Source organism: Castor canadensis, chromosome 6 (genome assembly GCF_047511655.1).
Source record: "Castor canadensis chromosome 6, mCasCan1.hap1v2, whole genome shotgun sequence".
NCBI classification, from domain to species: Eukaryota; Metazoa; Chordata; class Mammalia; order Rodentia; family Castoridae; genus Castor; species Castor canadensis.
The window spans coordinates 90,283,950-90,304,057 of NC_133391.1; the positions used below are offsets into that span (position 1 = coordinate 90,283,950).

Genomic DNA, 20,108 nt, shown 5'->3' on the forward strand with positions numbered 1-20,108 from the left:
TTTGAACATGGCAATGTGGTGATTATATGGTTTTATATGAAAGATATTTTTGGAAAAATCAACTCTTTATTATCCAGTAAAGGATTCCTGCTTGGTAAATCACCTTCTTTCTTTTTTTTTTTTTTTGAAGGTTTCAAATGTACTTTATTTAAAAATATGGAATACTTCACGAATTTGTGTGTCATCCTTTTGCAGGGGCCATGCTAATCTTCTCTGTATCATTCCAATTTCAGTATATGTGCTGCCAAAGCAAGCATGAGTACAATGTTTTTATTCACTGATAAAAATAAATCTATTTGTCAATGTTTCTTGTATACTTTTGTTAAAAAGCAAAGCCCTGCAAGGGGAGACCAACTAGTCCTCAGAGTCAGATCCATCTTCATCTTTACTAATCTGGAAATAGCAAGTTCATGAGTCTCCTTGTCAGATGCAACCTTCTTGGGAAGGTATAAACCGTTTTTCAGAAACAACTGTGATTTTTTGGGGTAGTGTTTAATGTGAACAACATTCCCAATGGACCAGTTTTTCCATTAACTTTAACCTTCTCCTGAAGAAATTGTTCCTGTTTTAAAACAGAAAAAAAAATGCAAAACTAGGGAAGAAAACCCTAGATATTCACTAAAGATGGTACCAAAACTTCCAGAATCAAAAATTCCATCTATTGGGTGAGGAAGGTCCAGATTGACCTCTTGGCCTTCTTGGCCTTCTATGGCGCTATCTTGACAGCCGGCCGTGTAATCCAAAAGGAAATGAATTCCTTTTTCTTTACTTTCTCTTGTTGGTTTTGTATTTTCCTTGCAAAGCTCTGTAAGTGTTACCTGTCGACATTCTGCAGAAGCACAGCTTCTAACAAAACAACCTGAGCAGTATTTCCAGATGCTAAGACATCACCTATAGGACTCCAGTTAAGCTCAGCCTAAGTGTCATTTCTTCTAAACTTTCTAGTTGCTTGAATGAGCTGAAAGGGTTCCATTGGCACTGACTCTGAAGTGTTTGACACTCCCTTTCCCCTACTGTGGGTGAGATCTGACCAACTAAGACAAATCTCATCCCAGTGAGAGGGACAATTAAAGCCAAACCAGTAGGGTGCCATGGCTCACACACACAATCCTAGCTAACTTGGGAGGCAGAGATTGGGAGGATCTCAGTTTAAGGCCAGCCCAGACAAGAAGTTCATGAGACCCTATCTCAACCAATAAAAGTTGGGTTTGGTGGCATGCTTCTGTCAGTTCAGCTACCTGGGGAGCATAACTAGAAGGACCATGACCCAGGCCAACCTGTGCTTAAATGGGGGACCCTAGATGAAAACTACCTAAAGTGAAAGGGGCTGTGGTCATGGCTCAAGTGGTAGAGCACTTGCTTGTTAAGCACACAACACACTCAGTTCAAACTACAGTATCACCAAAAAAAGCCAAACCTTCAGAGAAAATTAAGAGACTAAGGAGGGATGTTGTGGGAATCAAAATGGAATCACACCAGGTGTAAATCACCTTCTTTAGAAAACACAACTGCCTGCTAAGGCTCCTTTTCTCTTCAGATGCTAAAATAGCTAACTATAAGGTTGACTGAATCAAATATGTGCTCTTCTTGAAAGAATTGGTGTTGGTTTGCAAAACTATATATAATAGAAAATGATAAGATGAACATGTGTGATTATAAGTAGCTATTTTTCTTCTCATTTTAACATTTCTGAAACAAGAGAATATCTATAAGTAGATGTATATTTTTGTAAGATAGAGTTTCTCTTGCTATTGAGAGTCTTAATAAACCAGCATTGTACCTCAGTGACAATTGAGAATGGAAGATAGGTCATTATGGAGGAAATTCAACTGAAGTAAAACTATAAGCTAAAAAAAAAAATAGTAACACCACCACTAATCTGGATCCAAGATACAGACAGCTAAAATTGTTAAAAGATACTTACCCCCAACAAATAGGCATTTGTTATTTTCACTTATATACAAAAATCAGTTTTTTAAAAAATATATACATGCAAATACAATAGTGAGTGCCCTGGGTTGTATCCTTCAGACAAGCTGATCGGATAACACAAGTACAGTTCATGAAAGGTAGTGACATAATTTATCCAGAGTGAGATAGAAAACTGGCAGAGGTTAGAGTTTAAAAGCAGCTGTAAACATGTGAGCAAAGTTGTGAGTATCTTAAATATTTAAACACTATATTGTATTATCATCAGCACACATTCTTTACATTCATATTAAAAATGAAGAATGCAACTTAAATGCTCTATATTATATTCATGGATTTTAATCTTGTCTCAACAATGAACTAGTGTCTGGAATCTTAAATTTTTATATTCACATCTAGTACTGTATAGGGTTATTTTATTATCCCCTTATTGTTCATATACTCTTAAAATACCACTCTAGAGAATATACTATTTAGGTTAAACTTCCAATTAAATAACCCCATTGATTCACGTTTGTTGTAACGTTTATTTCCTTCAATTTCTATTCCACTTTTTCCTTATCAACTATTGTATTTATATATTCTAGAATGTGGGGGAGTTTAGTTTTTTGAGTTCCCTGTATATTCTGGTTATCAGTCCTTGTCTGACGTGTAGCTGGCAAATATTTTCTCCACTCTGTGGGTTGTCTCTTCAGTTTAGAGACCATTTCTTTTGTTGTGCAGAAGTTTTTCAATTTTATGTAGTCCCATTTGTCCATCCTTTCTCTTAGTTGCTGGGCTGCTGGGGTTCTATTCAGGAAGTCCTTGCCTATATCTATTGCTTCCAGAGTATTCCGGGCTCTTTCCTGTACTAACTTCAGAGTTTCAGCTCTGATATTAAGGTCCTTGATCCATTTTGAGTTGATACTAGTACAGGGCGATAAACATGGATCTAGTTTCAGTTTTTTGCAGGCAGATAACCACTTTTCCCAGCAACATTTGTTGAAGAGGCTGCCTTTTCTCCATCATATGTCTTTGGCGCCTTTGTCAAAAATAACATGGGCATATAAATTCCTATCTGGGTCCTCTATTCTGTTCCACTGGTCTTCATGTCTGTTTTTGTGGCAGTACCATGCTGTTTTTATTGCTATGGCTTTGTAATATAGTTTGAAGTCGGTATTTATTGTGATACCTCCAGCATTGCTCTTTTTGCTGAGTATTGCCTTAACTATTCATGGTGTCTTGTGTTTCCAAATGAACTTTAAGGTAGATTTTTCAATCTCTGTGATGAATGTCATTGGATTTTGATGGGAATTGCATTAAACATGTAGACTGCTTTTGGTAGTATAGCAATTTTTACTGTTGACTCTACCAATCCATGAGCATGGGAGATCTTTCCATCTTCTGTAGTCTTCCTCGATCTCTTTCTTCAGGGGTTTGTAGTTCTCCTTGTAGAAGTCATTCACATCCTTTGTTAAGTTTACTCCTAGGTATTTGATTTTTTTGAGGTTATTGTAAATGGAATTGTTTCCTTATATTCTTTTGCAATTTGTTCGTTATTGGTGTACAGAAAAGCTAATGATTTTTCTAAGTTGATTTTGTATCCTGCCACCTTGCTGTAGCTGTTTATGGTGTCTAGGAGTTTTTGGGTAGAGTTTTTTGGGTCTTTAAGATACAGGATCATGACATCTGTAAATAGGAATACTTTGACAGTTTCTTTACCTATTTGTATTCCTTTTATTTCTTCTTCTTGCCTAATTGCTCTGACTAGGAATTCCAGGACTATGTTGAATAGGAGTGGGTACCTATTTTTAAAATACTTTAGTAATATATCTTTCATTTTTTTCCTCATCACTGCTGTTTATACCAATTACTTCTAACAGAATTTATTTTTCTTCTTGCTATAATAATTCTTGAATAACCTTTTCAGAGAAATTTTCTGGGAGGTAAACTGAGTCATGAAAGTGTATCCACTTCCCTCTTAATTCTGAGTGATAGTTTGATATAGTTAGGTGTAGAATTCTAGGTTCAAATTATGGAAGAAGCTGGTTTATTATTGTCCTGTAACCAGTGTTGCTCATGAGAAGTTTAAATTCAATCTGATTATCACAAATTTTGTCATTAATCCAGTTTTGTTTCTGGTAACTTTTAGGGTTTCCTTTTATTCTTGGTTTTCTAAACTTTTTTGTATATTCCTCATTGTGAGTGTTTTAAATTTTTTCCTGTTTGGCGTCCCATGGACTAGTACATATTGATGATTCATAAGTTCTCAGTTATTATTCTTCAAGTATTTGATTTCCTTTCTCCTCCTTTGTATATCCTGCTGGCACCACTTTTAGGTAGACATTCAAATCTTTGGATTCATCCATTGCTCATGTGCCTAAACTTTACCTTTGTACTTCACATTCCCTCATCTCTTGTTGCTGTATTCTGAGAGAATTCCTTAGTTCAGCACTTCACTCCACATCTCGGTCCTTCTTCCTCTTTAGTCTATTTTTAAAACATTTTTCTTATTTCAACAACTCTGTTTTCAATTTTAAAAATCTCTCAGTGGTTCATTTTTTTACTGTTCTTCTTTTTATACCTTTGAGAATATTAAATATTTTTATAATGTTTTAATATTTTCCATAATTTAATATTTTGTGTAATGTTTTAATATTTACTCTATCAACTGTTGTTTCCTTAAATATATATTTCTTATTTGCTGAGTTTGTTGTCTTTCTTTCATTCTGTTCTCAAATGTTTGGTGATTTTCAACTGGGTACTAAGTCTTTGCTTCATTTCCCCTTCCTCTGATGTCTGCCTCCACATGGGTAGGCAGATAGTGAAGCAACCTCTACAGTTCCTGCTTTATTTGACATAAGAATTCTTCAGGTTACAATAATCAACTTATCACTCATGGGTGTTCTATATCTGTCATCATCTCTAGTATTTTCACACATATGTTTTTATCTGGGATGAGGGCGGGTACAATCTTCACTATTACTTGATCCATGCTGGAGCTCAATTGAGGAATGGCAGGCATCAAATTACCTTGCTGTTCCTGTCAGGGTGCCTGCACTGATCATTCTCTTGTTTGTGCTTGGGGCCTCTCTAACTCTTGGTCTCTCACTGTTTAGGCATGGGGCATTCTTAGTGATACTCACACAATTCTGCATCAAAACACTCTCAAATATATTCTCGGCTGTGGTTACACCTCATTGTTTATAGGTTGATTCTGGATTTCAGATATTGCCCAGTTTCTGGCATCATAAGAATTTCCTTATTGCTTTTAAATTCATCAATAGATTTTGCCATGCATATCATACTCCACACACACACACGCACACAAATACCCTCCTATCTGCTCTCTGCTATTTCTCTGTACTTTGAAAGTCCTCTTTCCTTTAATATCCATAAAAACTCAGCTGTAAGTCTTGCCTTTAAATACATATAATTGAGCTTATTACAGTGTTCATAAAATAAAAGACCTTGCAGGAATTAAGTCATACCCACCTACATATTTTCTAGCATTTCGATCAAAATGGGAAATTGCCTTAAAACCATCTCTGAGACTATCTTCCAATTACCTGTCTAGATTCCTTTTCTACCCTACTTACCTTTTTGTCTGGTCCAAGAGTTTCACTCCTATGACCTATATCAAGGGGCTTTTGACTTTCTGTTGGGTTTAATCAATGGGAATAATAAGAAGCAGCCCAGAGGAAGTAAGATCCTGATGTTATTTCCCCTTGTCTCTCTTGGTGTCTCAAAAGCCACATACCTACAAAGTACCTCTCTCTACACTGCCTTCTGTAGCTGTGATCTGGTAACTGCAATCTTTCCCTCCCCTTATCCTTTTAGTCTTATATGAACTGTTCCTTATCCCACTCTTTCACATCTGATTTCCTTAAATTCTATACACACTTTGTAAGTAGTGTTTTTATTAAATTCTGCTCAAATAACTCACTTGAGAATGTCACCTTTATCATGTCACAACTCTATGACACACTAGTACTCTCCTCTCTGCTTGCTGTTAAATGTCACTTCATCAATATCATCTAATCTATTTATAAGACACAGTTACTTATTGCCCACAGTGATATGGAGAGCTGTACCCTCAACAGGGAAAAAGGCAAAACTGAATTTCATTGAGAATTAGAAATTTGGTTTAAGGCAACTCTTTCAATATGAGATATTGGTTAGAATTGAGGAAAGATCATAATTTAGCAGTTTAGCACTGGTGTAAGTGGCCAGGTAAGGATTATGGGGGGTTGCAAATAGCCTAAGTGAATAAACTACCTATTGGTGCTTTCTCTTGAAAAAGTGATGGTTTGGCCAGGGGTTGTGGCTCCCATTGCAATCCCAGCTACTCAGGAGGCAGAGATCTGAAGAATCAAAATTTTAGGACAGACCAGGCAAAAAGTTAGTGAGACCTCCCCCATCTCAACAGATAAACTGGGAGTGGTGGTTCATATTTGTAATTCCAGCTACATAGGCATTGATGAGAGGATCAGACAGCCCCAAGGCAAAAGCAGGACACCCTATCTGAAAAAATAACCAAATCAAAACAGGGCTGAGAGTGTGGTCCAAGTAGTGAAGTGTCTGCTGAAGAAGTGTGAGGCTCTGAGTTCAAACACCAGTACAAAACACACACACACACACACACACACACACACACACACAAATGATTTTTTTGAAGACTTTGTAAGGGCCAATAAGACATTTTCCTTGTCATGTATCTCCTGAAAGGGTAAAAGTGTGCTAGAACTGTAGAATAAGGTCATGTTAATTAATACAGAAAGATATATGGTAGTAGGTTTTGGTTATCAGTTTCAAACTGAAAGTTTTATTCTCAGTGTTCTTTAATCTTCTCTAAATAAATATCTGAAATTTCATTAAAATGAATGCCCCAGGCTGGATTTCCTGTACAGCACTAATGTTTAGCTGCCATTTATGTTTGTCTTGGCCTTGTGTTTGGCAGACTTTTGATCTTAAGACATTTTATTTCTTTTCAAGTAAGAATACAAATCTTGTGCTGTGCATGCAAATTAGTTATCAATTGCCACTGGTCCTATGTTTCCAGGTCCTCCAAAGATTATACTCCTACAAAAGCAATAGTGAGAAATATAGGATTTCCTGAAGACATCAAAGGAGATACAGAAGGGAGAGTTTGTATTGCATGTCCTGGAAAACAACTTGAAATTTCCTTCAGATTATTACTCTGCTTCAGAGGTGCTTGCCTTGCTTTGCACCATCCAAGGAGTTCCTTTATAGCATTGCTTCTCTCATCACACACATATTCATTGTTTCTGTTTTCTTCTTTCAGATTTTTTTTTCTTAGAGTCTGTCTTTCACATTGCAGAGCAATTCAACTACAGTTCATACCTTTAAACCTGTGTAAAGAAAATTATCAAGACATGAGCAATCAACCAACAATACAATTCTACCCATCTTAAAAAAATCAAAAGTAAGGAACCTGAGGAATGAACAATTTGATTACAAATAGGCAAACAGATATAAACTTTTACATGTAGTAATACAAATTGATTACCTATAGTAATAGCTTCCTTTGTTACCTTGAACAATTCTTAATTAAATTTATTTCAAAGGACACATAAAAAATAAAAGTGCATATCTTCATAGAGCACTGTATGATGTTTTGATACATTTCATTTATACACCCTAGAATGTCTAAATCAGGTTAAACTTATTTGCCTCTTCAAACATTTAGCATGTCTGTGTGGTGAAATATTCAAAAATCCTTACCTATACTTTTAAAAACAAATATTATTTATTTGTTATATGTAATCATCCTTCTCTACAAAAGCATACCAGAGCTTTTTATGTCTCTAAAAAAACTAAGAAATTAGCTTCAGTGGAAACTTTAGTTTTAATAGAAACTACAGATGATGTCATAGACAATGGGACCTGTTCTTTCTAGTTCACTGTGTCTTTCAGCTACCTGGACACTTGGTATAAGTCTATTTAATCCATTGTTTTGTGGAAAAATCTTTTAGTACTCTTAGACATTCATTTCTGCTCTGCATTTCTTAAAAAAAGAAAAGAAACAATCATAGCTGTGCCAGAGCCAGCTCACAAAAGCCACCTGTGCGCATTTTTCTAACACTAAGGTTCAGCAACAGCAGGTTGGAAGCTTGAAACTGACCATGGTAGGAGTATTTACACAATGGAAACTAGCAAGCATTTCAAATCAGGGCTTTATCTTTTCTTTTAGAGAGTCATTTACCTGTACTCCACTTAAAATGACACAGAAATCAGCTGTATAAATTATAGGAATTAAAATTTTATGCTAAAATAACACAATCACTTTAGTTAAACAATAATTGTGGGGGTTTTGTGTGAATTTTGTTTTGTTTGAAAACTTATACTAACAATTTGTTTCACATTATGCACAAGAGAATTGAACTGTCTGCCATTTCTGTTTTGCAGTTTATCCAAGTCACAGACACACTGAAGGCATGTTAGATTTCTCTGGAAACTTTTCAGTAGAGACTGCAATTCACTAAGAGCTGGTGGGGTTAGCATTGTTTAATGTGTGGTTTAAATTTTATCTCATTTATAGAGCCAGGATATGCTACTAATCCATGACTTAAAACCTGACAGCTTTATCGAGCATCATTACAGCTGGTGTTTTTCACTCTGTTAATCTCACTCATCTCTGACTTCCTACATAATAACTGGAAAAGACATTACGAATGACATATTTATGTGTGTGGACACAGTTGATCAATCTACCCAGGCTGTGGGGAGTGCTGACTAAGGCACACTAGGTCAATAACGTGAAGGCTATAAATGGAAGTGGGAAGGGCCTGAAAAATGAAGCTCTGATTTTATAACCTTCAGTGGATCCAGCATCACAAACAGATGTGGCAAGAATTTGGGTCTGATCATGTGAGGATACTTGATAGCATTTTCCTCATTTCATTTAGCTATTAAAATTATTATGGAAATCATTTTCCAAATATCAGATGTTATAAAGAAAAGAAAGAGAGAAAGAAGGAAAAAAGAGAACACAAAAGAATTCCAATTTCTAACAAGGACTACCAGTTGTGATGTACTTATTTAATGTCAGGCACTGTTCTAAGCTATTTATGAAGCATAAACACTTATAATGCATTATCAATTCTCTCAGTAGCATCAGGAATTAAGTACAATGTTTTCACTCTCATTTTACTAAATAAGATTTCTGAGTCAGGCAGAGCAAAATCACTCCACTGTAATTAGTAATGGAGCTGGATTTCACAGTTAGTCAACCTGAATGTAGCTCATGCTCTTACACACTACAACTTCTGAATCTGGTTGTACAAGTCAAATCTAATCCTTGTATCTGTCTGAGAAAATCCAAACAGTGTCTCACTTCATTATATACCACTTTTTAAAATTACCTTAAAATTTACAGAGGAATGAAAAAAGTATAAGAAAACCTAAAAGATACCTGAAACCAACTTTGCATTTTATCTTTTTTATTCTAAATTAAAAAAAAAAGTAAAAATGAAAATGAAAAAGAAATACAATTTTCAAGGACAAACATTCAAATGCAATTTTAGTTGGAAGAATATTTAAGAGCTCATTCTGTCTTTTTGAAATTTAATGGATTTCATTATGACATTTCCATATATGTATGAATCCCTATCCTGCTAGTCTCTTTCATGTTCCTAAGTAGCCCCCTTTCTGCTCCTAAGTTTTGGGGTTTTTTTAATCTAGATTCTGCATATGAGAGAAAGCATGTGATATTTTTCTTTCTGAGTCTGGCTTACTTCATTTAATATGATGATCACCACTTCCATCCATTTTCCTGCATATGACATCATTTCATTCTTCTTTGTCACTGAATAAAACTCCATTGTATATGTATATAACATTTTCTTTATCCATTCATCTATTGGACACCTAGGTTGATTCCATAACTTAGCTATTATGAATAGTACTGCAGTAAACATGAGTATGCAGATATCTCTACTGTATTTCAACTATTCCTTCAGGTATATGCCCAAGAATGGTATAGCTGGATCGCATGTAGTAGAACCCCTCATATTGATTTCCAAAGTGACTGGACTATTTTACATTCCCACCCAAAGTGGGCTCCTTTTCCTCATTCACCCACCCCACATCACCTCCAGCATTCATTTTTGTGATAGTACCCATTCTGACTGGGGTGAGATGGAATCTCAATGTCATTTTGATTTGCATTTTCCTGATAGATAAAGATGGTGAACATTTTTTTTCATGTATTTATTGGCCAGTTGTACTTCTTTTAAGAACTGTCTGTTCAATTCATTTGCCCATTTATTGATTAGAATATTTGTCCCCTAGTATTTAATCTTTTTAGTTCTTTAAATATTCTGGATATTAATCCCCTGTCAGATGAATAGCTGGCAAAGATTTTCTTCCATTCGGTAGAGGCTTTCTCTTCTCTGTACTAATTATTTCCTTTGCTTTGCAGAAGTCTTTTAATTTGATGCAATCCCATTTGTCAATTCTTAAGGTTCATTTATTAAAAAAGCAGTTCATCTAAAAAACCTAATTTTGGTGACAAAATTTTCATGCCAAAGACATATTTGGACTTATTTTCTGTTTGGCTCAAGGTTCCACAGGGGCAGATGTTGAGAAATCTAGCAGCTATAAGTTCACAGCTGGTGTGTGGCTTGTTGCTTCATTGGATTTTAACACAAATTTTATGTCTCGGTTTATGTAAGAGTTTGTTGATTAGCTCTGTCTTAGTAACTGAATGAATAGAGAGCTACTCATCCGCATAATCAAATCTCTTTGTAAATAAATGTGCTGTTTTAACAGTCTTGTGCATGCTGATAAAAACAAAGATCACTATAATTTAAAGACCCACCATCAGGTCTTTCTATGATAGGGAGATGATTGCCTATCCAACACGGACATCTATTGCTGAAGGAAAAACAATTACTAAACATAAACCAATGGTCCAGAAATCTGAGTAAATTATATTCATAAATATTAAAATGTAGCTGAATTTTTAAGTCAAAGCATATAGAAAATGAATCAAACAGGAATTTGCTTTAATACTTTAAAACCCTTAATAGAGGGGATGAACTTGTTCAAAGTGTACTGTATGCATCTATGGAAATGCCATAATGGAACCTCCTTGTACTATTAATATATGCTAATGAAAAACCCCAGAAGAAAAAAAACTCTTGCTGTAACTTTACCAAGCACTATTGTAGAAAGAGATTTCATTTATTTTATCTCTAAAGTGCAGAAAGAGAGATTATTAAATTATTATAAATTTTGGCTCACTTTTCCCATCATTTAAAATCAAATGTCACACTCAGATTTGCCCAACAAATGAAATTTTAAAAATTCTTAAAGGGTTTTGAAATATGTCCAAAGAAGGCATCCTATGTCCTGATTTATGGTATTCTGTTCTAAACTTTTCATAATTTTAATGCCAATAAGAGTATGTCCCATAAAATTCTCATATAATTGACATCCCAGTTTTATCATTGATGATATTCCCAGGATGTTATCTCCTTTTATATTCACACACAATGTAATTTATTTACTCAATCAACATGACATATTTTGCAAGTACAGGTTAAGTATTCCTTAATTGAAATGCTCAAGACCAGAAATGTTTGAGACTTCAGATGTTTTTGGATTTAGGAGAATTTGCATATAGATGATATATATCTTCTGGATTGGTTCCAAGTCTAAACATAAAATTCATTTATGTTTCACATATGCATAACCTAAAAGTAGTTTTATACAATATTTTTAATGTACCTGTATGTTTTTTGTGTGGGACTGGAGTTTCAACTCATGGTTTTGCACATGCAAAGTAAGTACTCTAATGCTTGAGCCACACCTCCTGTCCATTTTGATCTGGTTACTTTGGAGACAGGGAGTTCTCATGAACTATTTGCACAGACTGGCCTCGAACCATGATCCTTACGATCTCAGCCTCTAAAATACTTGGATTACAGGCATGTGCCACCAGTACCCCACTAGTGTACCTGCATTTCAACAGTAAAATGGGCATATGGTATCATATGTGGAATTTTTCACTTGTGGTGTCATGTTGGCACTCAAAAGTTTTCAGGTTTTGCATTTCAGATTTCAGATTTTCAGCATTGGGAGCTTAAGCTACACCTGCATTCCCGTGCAGGTCATTTATCCATACCTCGTTTACCAGCCTCGCTCTATCCCACCTTCCCATAGAAAGTTGACTCACTCCTTAAAGTCCAGTCCAAAGATATTTTTCCGTTAGCCTACTCCTACCTGCAGCCAGAATCATTCTCTCCTTTCTCTAAACTCCTGACTTCATCATGATCCCCTGTCTTACTAATTGTTCTATTCCCATTGTACATAAAATTCCACTTTGTTCATGAGAGTATATTTCAAATCAATTCATTTCAACAAATGAATAAAAACACCTGAATTCACTTAAGCTATCTAATGACTAGTGCAATCTCACTTGGAATACAAAATTAAAAATATAAGTACAAGCACAGAAGATATTTGAGATTTGAAAAGAAAAAAAAGATATTTGGGGTTTGTTTTTAACTACAAGAGACTATGCTCTTGCTTACTTTGTCCATAGAGCACCTCTCACAATTTTTACGCAAGGTAGACAAATGTACAAGTTAGAAATATATTGTTTGGTTTATCTATATGTTGGGAAAATGACTGACTTTTTCTTTTTTAGTCCACAAGTAAGAAAGCAAAGGAACAAATGTAGGAGCAAGACCAAGACCCATTAGGAATGGTTCTCCAGAGAAAAATTAGTGAGAGTAGAAGATCAATCCTTCCTGGGGCTTCATATAACTGACTTACAGCAGAAGTCTAGCTGGGCACTCGCTACTCAGTAGACTGGGGGGCAGAAGTAAAGAATTTTACCTAGAATATTTTAGAAAAAGGCTGGGAACAACTCACATATATGGTATGTGAAAAGAAACTAAAAGAGGAAAATAAGATGTGTTGTTCTTTAAGTTGTATTGCTATAGTCACCAAATTCCACCCTCTTCATAGTATTTAAGAAATACAGGGCTAGAGACATGGCTCAAGCTGTAATTCTCCTGCCTAGCAAGTGCAAAGCCCTGAGTTCAAACTCCAGCATCACACACACACACACACACACACACACACACACGCACACACAAAGAGCCATCTTCATAATTGCCCTATTAACTAGCTTATTTGGGGACTGGGGAAGTGATTCAAGTAGTAGAGTACCTGCCCAGCAAACCACAAGGACCTGAGTTTAAACCCCAGTATTGCCAAAAAAAATTGCTACTTGGGAGACTGAGATTGGGAGGACCATGGTTTGAGACTAGCCTTTGCAAAATGTTTGCAAAACCTTCATCTTAACCAATAGCTGGGCATAGTGACATGTACCTGTCACCTCAGGTATGGAGGGAAGCATTAAGTAGGAGGATTGTGGCCCAGGATGGCCTGTGCAACAAACAGGACTCCAAAACAACCAGAGTGAGAATGAGTGGAGGTATGGTTCATGTGGCAGAACACCTGCCTAGCAAGCAGGAAGCTCTGAGTTCAAACCCCAGTGGATTTTTTTTTTTTTGCACTTGAAAATCTTCTTCCATATACTTGGTATTTTGAAAGCGGCTTTAAAAGCTAATTCCTCATTTCATGTGCTTCATTTTGATCCTTAACTACTAATATATGAGTCTTAAAAACAACTACTTTACCTTGACAAAAGGATTTTTACTGCTTCCTCTAGTGCATAGATTCCCACACCTTAGACTTGAAGCAATATTTGCTTTGATTTAGTATATTTTAGGGCTATATAAGTTCTTCCTAAAGGAAATGTCCAATAAGCCTAGCTATTTAATTTCAAGGATAACACTCTTAATTAATAGAGACTTCACTTTGCATACCGGCTGCTCTTTCACTTTGACCCCTGCATTGGATTCTCTTTCTCACCAGAGCACAATTTATGCTATCACTTTTTTTGCTCCACAGTCACCTCAGATGATGGCCGTTCTATAGACTTTGGCTTTCGAGTTGATATTGAAGAAAAAGGATTCTACACAGAGAATTTTCATTCAGCAGCATGGGTTTTCCGAGGGGATGATGGAAAACCTGAAGACAGTCCTAGATGTCTTAGTAAAAAACCACGACCGACAGCTGGTAAGTACTCTATAGTTACAGTAAAATGGATATGCCTTAGAGAACCTGTAGTTAGACTGCAGGCAAGTGTCTGACGTTGTCAAATGCTAACACTGGGTGAAGAGTTTGGGGAACTGAAGTAGTATACAACTGTATATATATATGTGTGTGTGTGTGTGTGTGTGTGTGTGTGTGCTTACATATACACTGTATTTATCTACATGTACGTATATATTCTTAATATTATGAAAGAAAATGAAACTACTAAAATGAAAACTGTCTTAAGTGCTTATTCCAACAGAATAGTAATTCCAAAATTGGAAATAGAGATTGATGTATGCAGAGTGAAGAGTTGTTTTTATTCTACCAGCAAAAATTATCTATTTTTGAGAACACACCAGAGTACAAAGAAAGAACAAATTATCACACATTATTCTAATTCCTCTAGATAACTCTTCTATTGGTTCTTCATTGACTTGTCCTGTTTTTTAAAATATATGAAATATACATCTAATATTGTCATATATTTATTTTGATTTTGACATGTGATTTTATAGTATGCTTTTTACATTTAATAATATAAGCATTCAGTAATTATACCCTCATATGATAATATAATTATGTTCTAAAGACTTAATTAGGGTTCTAATAGTAATGTCCTATACTTTATGAGATGAATTTTAGTAAACTAAAAATTAGTAATATTTTCCCTAATGCAATAATAGCTTATGATTTTAAAAAATACAACTAAATATAAGTTTTATCATGTGAAATATTTATTTTAGTGCAATTATTGCTACAAAATTTAAGATGTAGAACTTTTGTGAGTATGGAACTTATTGGTATAAATAATATTGATGAATAAACAATTTAACTCAGGCAAGCAACAGGTTGAAAATAAAGTTTAAATTAATTATAAAATTATGCATTCAGCAAACATCGTACCTAGTATGATCAAAGCAGTCAGGGGGAATTCCTAAAATTAAATAGGGAGAAATGACGGTTTTGACAGTATAACAAATTCTACAAAGAGGGACATCAGACTTTCAGTACAAGCATCAAAATGCAGTCAGTTTTATTTCATCTCCACTTATACAGAAAAGATGTAATCATTGTTATATATAATCTTTGTTTTATCTGTACAGTAAAATAGAGTCTTTGTTTTTTCTTAAAAGTACTATGAAATGTAGCAATCGAAGGATTTTAATGAGGAAAGGATGTAAATCTAAGTGAGTTCTTGTACACATGCATAAGAGAATATGAAGTTTGTATTTTCATGTTTAGAATACTTATTTGTATCCATACCATAGGGTAAACAAATTAAACTTAACCATTCACTGAAAAGTAACCATGAGACTGTGAATCCCAAACTCAATATGTTCAGAGTAGAGTTTGTGTGAGGTCAAGATAGGTAATGAGACATCAAGTATCATTTAAGGAAGAGTAATAAGCTCTACAGATCTGGTGTATATTATACCCAGTGTCAACAATAGTATATCGAACACCTAAAATTTGTTCAGAAGGTAAATCTTTCTTTAAGTGTTATTACCAGACTGAAATAAAATTCTTAAAAAATAATAAAAACAATAACAATAAACAATAGATGAGGATTTGGGAGTAGCCTTGAAAACACAAAATTTTCTATATTTTTTACTTTTCAAGATTTTTAATGGTATGTATTAGTTGTAAAGAGGATTTCATTGTGACATTTCCATATTATATTTATCTTTTATTTGGGTAAGGGAATAGGGCAAGAAACCAGGGTGAAACTGAGATTCTCAGAATCAGTAACTCTTAATTCAAACAGTACCTGTTTCATAACAGGCAGCCAATAAATATTTGTTGAATAAATGACTGAAAATACTATAAGTACAATATAATAAGTACTATGGAGGAATTTATAAGCCATGTGACTTTGTAAAGTCACTTATTGTTATTATCCCTCTCCCTTACAACATAAAATGAAATGAAATTATATATATGAAAATTATAATGGGTTATGCATATCCATCTTAGTAATTTCTGTCTCTCACACTTTCTTAATTTTTATGAGAATTTTGGCTGTAATAATTATAAATGTATATAAATTCATACATTCCTGTGTATATTCATACACATGTGTAAATTATACACAACTTATATCATGTAATATTCTTTCTAAATCAACAAGTATTTATTGAATATCTGTTTGTGGTAGGAATCTGAGAACATAAAGATAAATAAAATACCATTCCTCCCCCTCACAGTATTTTATCTAAAACATGGTGTATAATGTCTATTTTAAAAAATGCACTTACTGTAATTTCTAAACTGTTTATAGTCATCAAAGAACTAGCATTTGCTTAATTTACTATCATTTTCTTTGGTAAAAGAACTCAAATAGAACTGTTTAATTTTGTGTATATATAAATATAAGTATATTTAAACACATATGTATGCATGCATATACTTGTGCATATGTATATGTGAAAATGTTTAAATTTTGCAAGTTTCCTGATACAATTAATTGGATTGAACTTCACTTCAAAAATGTAACTTCTTTGTTACTAAGACTTCAAGTGTTATGTATTCCAGATGCAAGTTATTCTTAACTAGTTACTGGAAAAACCATAACAATAAGAGGGAAATTGGGAAGAAAATTGAGCTGGGGCAAATAGACAACTTTTAACTGAAAAAATATCTTTATTAACATATTAATAGCATTTTAAAAACACTATAGTGCTCACTTATATCTGTCAGAATATATTTTGTGAAAATAAATTTTACACTTTAAAAACAAAAAATTTCCTGTCTTTAAGCAAAGAATTCTCTTGAGTTGGAGAATTAGGAAAACAAAACTCCCATCACCATGAAGGTTTGCTTTTTGAGCTATCATGAAAATTTTAGGATATACTCAGTGTATGGGTTGTGTTAGATTTATAGAAATATTTGCCCTTCATTTGAATTTTTACAGCCAACAATTTGATTGTAAGCAAGTGCTATCTGGGGAGATAAATTACTTGACAGTGTACCCACACAGTCTCTGAAAAAATAATGACATTCATTTCTGTCTTTTCAGCAGCTGTGTGCCACTTACAGATTAAGTAAGACAGTGCCAAGGGGAACCAGGATATAAATCTTAAAGTATGAGAAAATTGTATTTAGAAAGGAAGGGGAACATGTTGCAGAATATTTTGATTGTCTCTTCTCCCACAGGAGAGCTCAACAGTTGAGCTCACCAGTTAAAGACTTTATTGAATTGTTTATTCTTTCATACATATTGTTGACATTGAATTTGCCAAATTCAAAAACCAGAAATGCAGAAACACAACCTTAAATGCAATTGTTGTCTTAACAAGTTCTTGCAATATAAAAACAAAACAGCAAACATGATTTGATTTGAATCAACACAGTAAAAATACTGTAAACAAATATCTGCTGGATAATCAATCTGTCAAAGCAGAAGAAAGTATCAAGAGAGTAACCCAGAGGGAGCAAGAAGTCTTGACAAGTGGAGATGTTAGAAATGATTTTTACAGTGGTCAGAAATGGGATTTCTGGTTTTCCTTTTGTCCTGGTTAGCTGCTAGCCTATTGTAGGCTGCTGAAATATTAATTTCTGTCTCTCCAGTTCTGTCCCTTAAATTATTAGTTCTAATAAGTGGCAGTTCACACCATCATACCAAAAGAGAAATAACAGAAATTTCCCCAGAGGCCCAGAAGAGAGCACAACAGAGAATTTTAGAGCTGGAATACACTGATACCTTCTTGGCAAATTTGATATATTTTTCCTGATGACAACAGGAAAACAATGTATTCTGTTCAGACATTTTATAAAGGCAAACACTCCTTCAGGAATTTACATGAAGAGACTTTATCTTTCCTCTCTTTGACTATTTTCTAATTTGAGCAAGCAGTGTCTAGTGCATAAACTCCATAAGACAAAGACCTGTGTCTGTCTTCTCTACTCTACTCCTAGTACTGAAGTAAACACCTGAAAACATAGTAAGTCCTCAGTAAACACCTGTGAATGAATGACATCCGCTCTCAGAGGACAATGAATCTGTACAGACAGATGTTCATTTCTTCCTTTTTATCAGATGTTTTTTCCCTCTCTGACCAAAGAGGTGCTCACATCTGACCATGCACCTGCAGATCACTTAACCTTTTATTTAATCTTTGTTATTTCTCATAGGAAAGTGAATTTGAAAGATATTGATCTACCTCAGAATATCTGAAAGTTTGATAAAATAAATCACAAATCATCTTATAAACCTTTCAAGTAATCCAAAATTATAACAATAATAAATATTATATTTGATATTATTACAAAATAATTATATTACTACAAATAATAATATTGTTCCAAACATCAGGGACACGGTCGTTTAAGTTCACCTGTCAGATGGTAAGAGAGTCCACATCAGGTGGGAGACCAGACCATGATTCCTTCCCACTCTAAAATTATCATTACCCACTTTAATTTATCAAGACTTCCTTCGACCTCTTTAAGGTGATAGTTCTCTCCATTTTTTGCCTACATTCAAGCATTCTGTAACAGGTTTTGAATCTGTACCTAAAGAGAAGGCAATTCTACAAAGAAGAAATGTTCGTGCTCTCCAACCTGGAGGAAGATCTATATCTTTCTGAAAAATAAAATGTGACAAATAAAATATAAAAGGAAGATTGAAACAAATCAGCAAAATATATTACCCAGAAATTCTAATATATTTCTATTTTTCGTAAAAGAATTCTATTAAATTCTAACTTTAATGTATTAAGTTGCCTCTCCCTTATTAATAGGTCAGCATTCTTATTTTGTAATTAATTATTTGACTTTTTCCTAGGAACCTAAAAATAGGCTTATTGTTAATAATCTACTTCTGGAGTTCAGGAAGCTTATGGTTATACTTTATCATTATTGACTTTTTAATATTTAGATATTCATTAACATATGGCAGTAAAAAGTTGAACAGTAAAGCATGTCATCTACTTGTTGGGGGGAGGATCACTTTCTCAGTATTATGTTAGTACTTCTCTCTGGTAGGCTTGTCCTTAAATAACAAAATACACATTATTTTGAAGCCTTTTGGTATATCTATTTATTGAATACTTTAGTTAGAACTTAAAAAGGAATCTCATGAGTTTGCTTACATTCTTTGGGTGTTTTATATTAGTCCTGTACTCTGGCACAATCAGGATATATTTTTGTCTAAATAAGAAATGAAATGCAAACATATCATAAAAGAAAAAAATGGTTACCATATCCACATATAGAGAAAGAAGGTAATGAAATAGGAGGAAGAAAGGCAGGTAGAGTGATAACTGAACCACATTAATTAACATTTACTACACAAGTGTAAAAATCAGTGAATTCTTACTGTGAAGTCATTGGAACTCTTCACCTTTAATCCAGCACAACCACTTTCTGTAAGGCCCAATTTTTCCTGCTCTCTTCTGAGAAGACCAGCACTTCAACATTACTTAGGCTCTTATAAGACCCGAATGTATGGATGAAGATTCAGTTTTCTTATTCCCATATATAACATTATAATAAAAGTCTCTTATTTACTAATTTAAGTGACCCAGATTTGTAAGAATCAGGTGCTTCCAGGTAGATATGACACAGTGGTTAAGAGTGAAGCATTGGGTGGCATGCTGGCTAAGACCTAGTAAACATTATTTCATATTCAACATGTGACACAGCAAGGTGTTTAACCTCTCTGTTTCACAAAGCAGTTAATGTTTTTGATTAGGCCTGGCATGTAATAAGCAAATAAATACTAGCTACTTTCATAATATAATTAATTTATAGTAGCCAAAAAGTAACTCAAAGCAAATGTGCTCTTTGCTTTCTTTTTAGTTCGTGAGCGAACTGTGAGACTATTCAAAGGAACTGGAGATTATCCCTGGGGATTCAGAATTCAGTTCTCCAAACCAATTGTAGTAACAGAAGTGGATACCAGTAAGTGTCTCACTATAAAAGATTTAATTTATGTCCGAGCAATAATCTCAACCTTAGTAAAAATGTACAAAATACACTTCCTTATCATAGTTCTATAAAGCATATGTGTGCAGTAGAAGCAAAGTCTAAACCTCGATTTACCAAAAATTCATGATGACTGA

The 20,108-nt window shown here is 34.2% G+C and overlaps 1 protein-coding gene, 1 long non-coding RNA gene and 1 other non-coding gene across 8 annotated transcripts in view; 1 reads left to right on the plus strand and 2 right to left on the minus strand.

Annotated features, from left to right (window-relative positions):
• LOC109699759 (uncharacterized) overlaps positions 1–20,108 on the plus strand; it is a 121,687-nt gene that overhangs the window by 26,470 nt on the left and 75,109 nt on the right. For all 6 annotated transcript variants that reach the window (XR_012449079.1, XM_074077002.1, XM_074077004.1 and 3 more), the window contains exons 5-6: positions 13,858–14,025; positions 19,846–19,947. Coding sequence is in view for 5 of the 6 variants with exons in the window: in XM_074077002.1 (XP_073933103.1) it covers positions 13,858–14,025; positions 19,846–19,947 (270 nt within the window). In the remaining variant the exon portion in view is untranslated. The remainder of the gene's footprint in view (positions 1–13,857; positions 14,026–19,845; positions 19,948–20,108) is intronic.
• On the minus strand, positions 151–253 carry LOC141424389 (U6 spliceosomal RNA). Its single transcript, XR_012449326.1, has one exon. It is a non-coding gene; the product is annotated as a U6 spliceosomal RNA (small nuclear RNA).
• LOC141424158 (uncharacterized) overlaps positions 6,555–20,108 on the minus strand; it is a 34,159-nt gene continuing 20,605 nt past the window's right edge. The window contains exon 3 of the long non-coding RNA XR_012449080.1: positions 6,555–7,280. This is a non-coding gene — a long non-coding RNA (uncharacterized lncRNA). The remainder of the gene's footprint in view (positions 7,281–20,108) is intronic.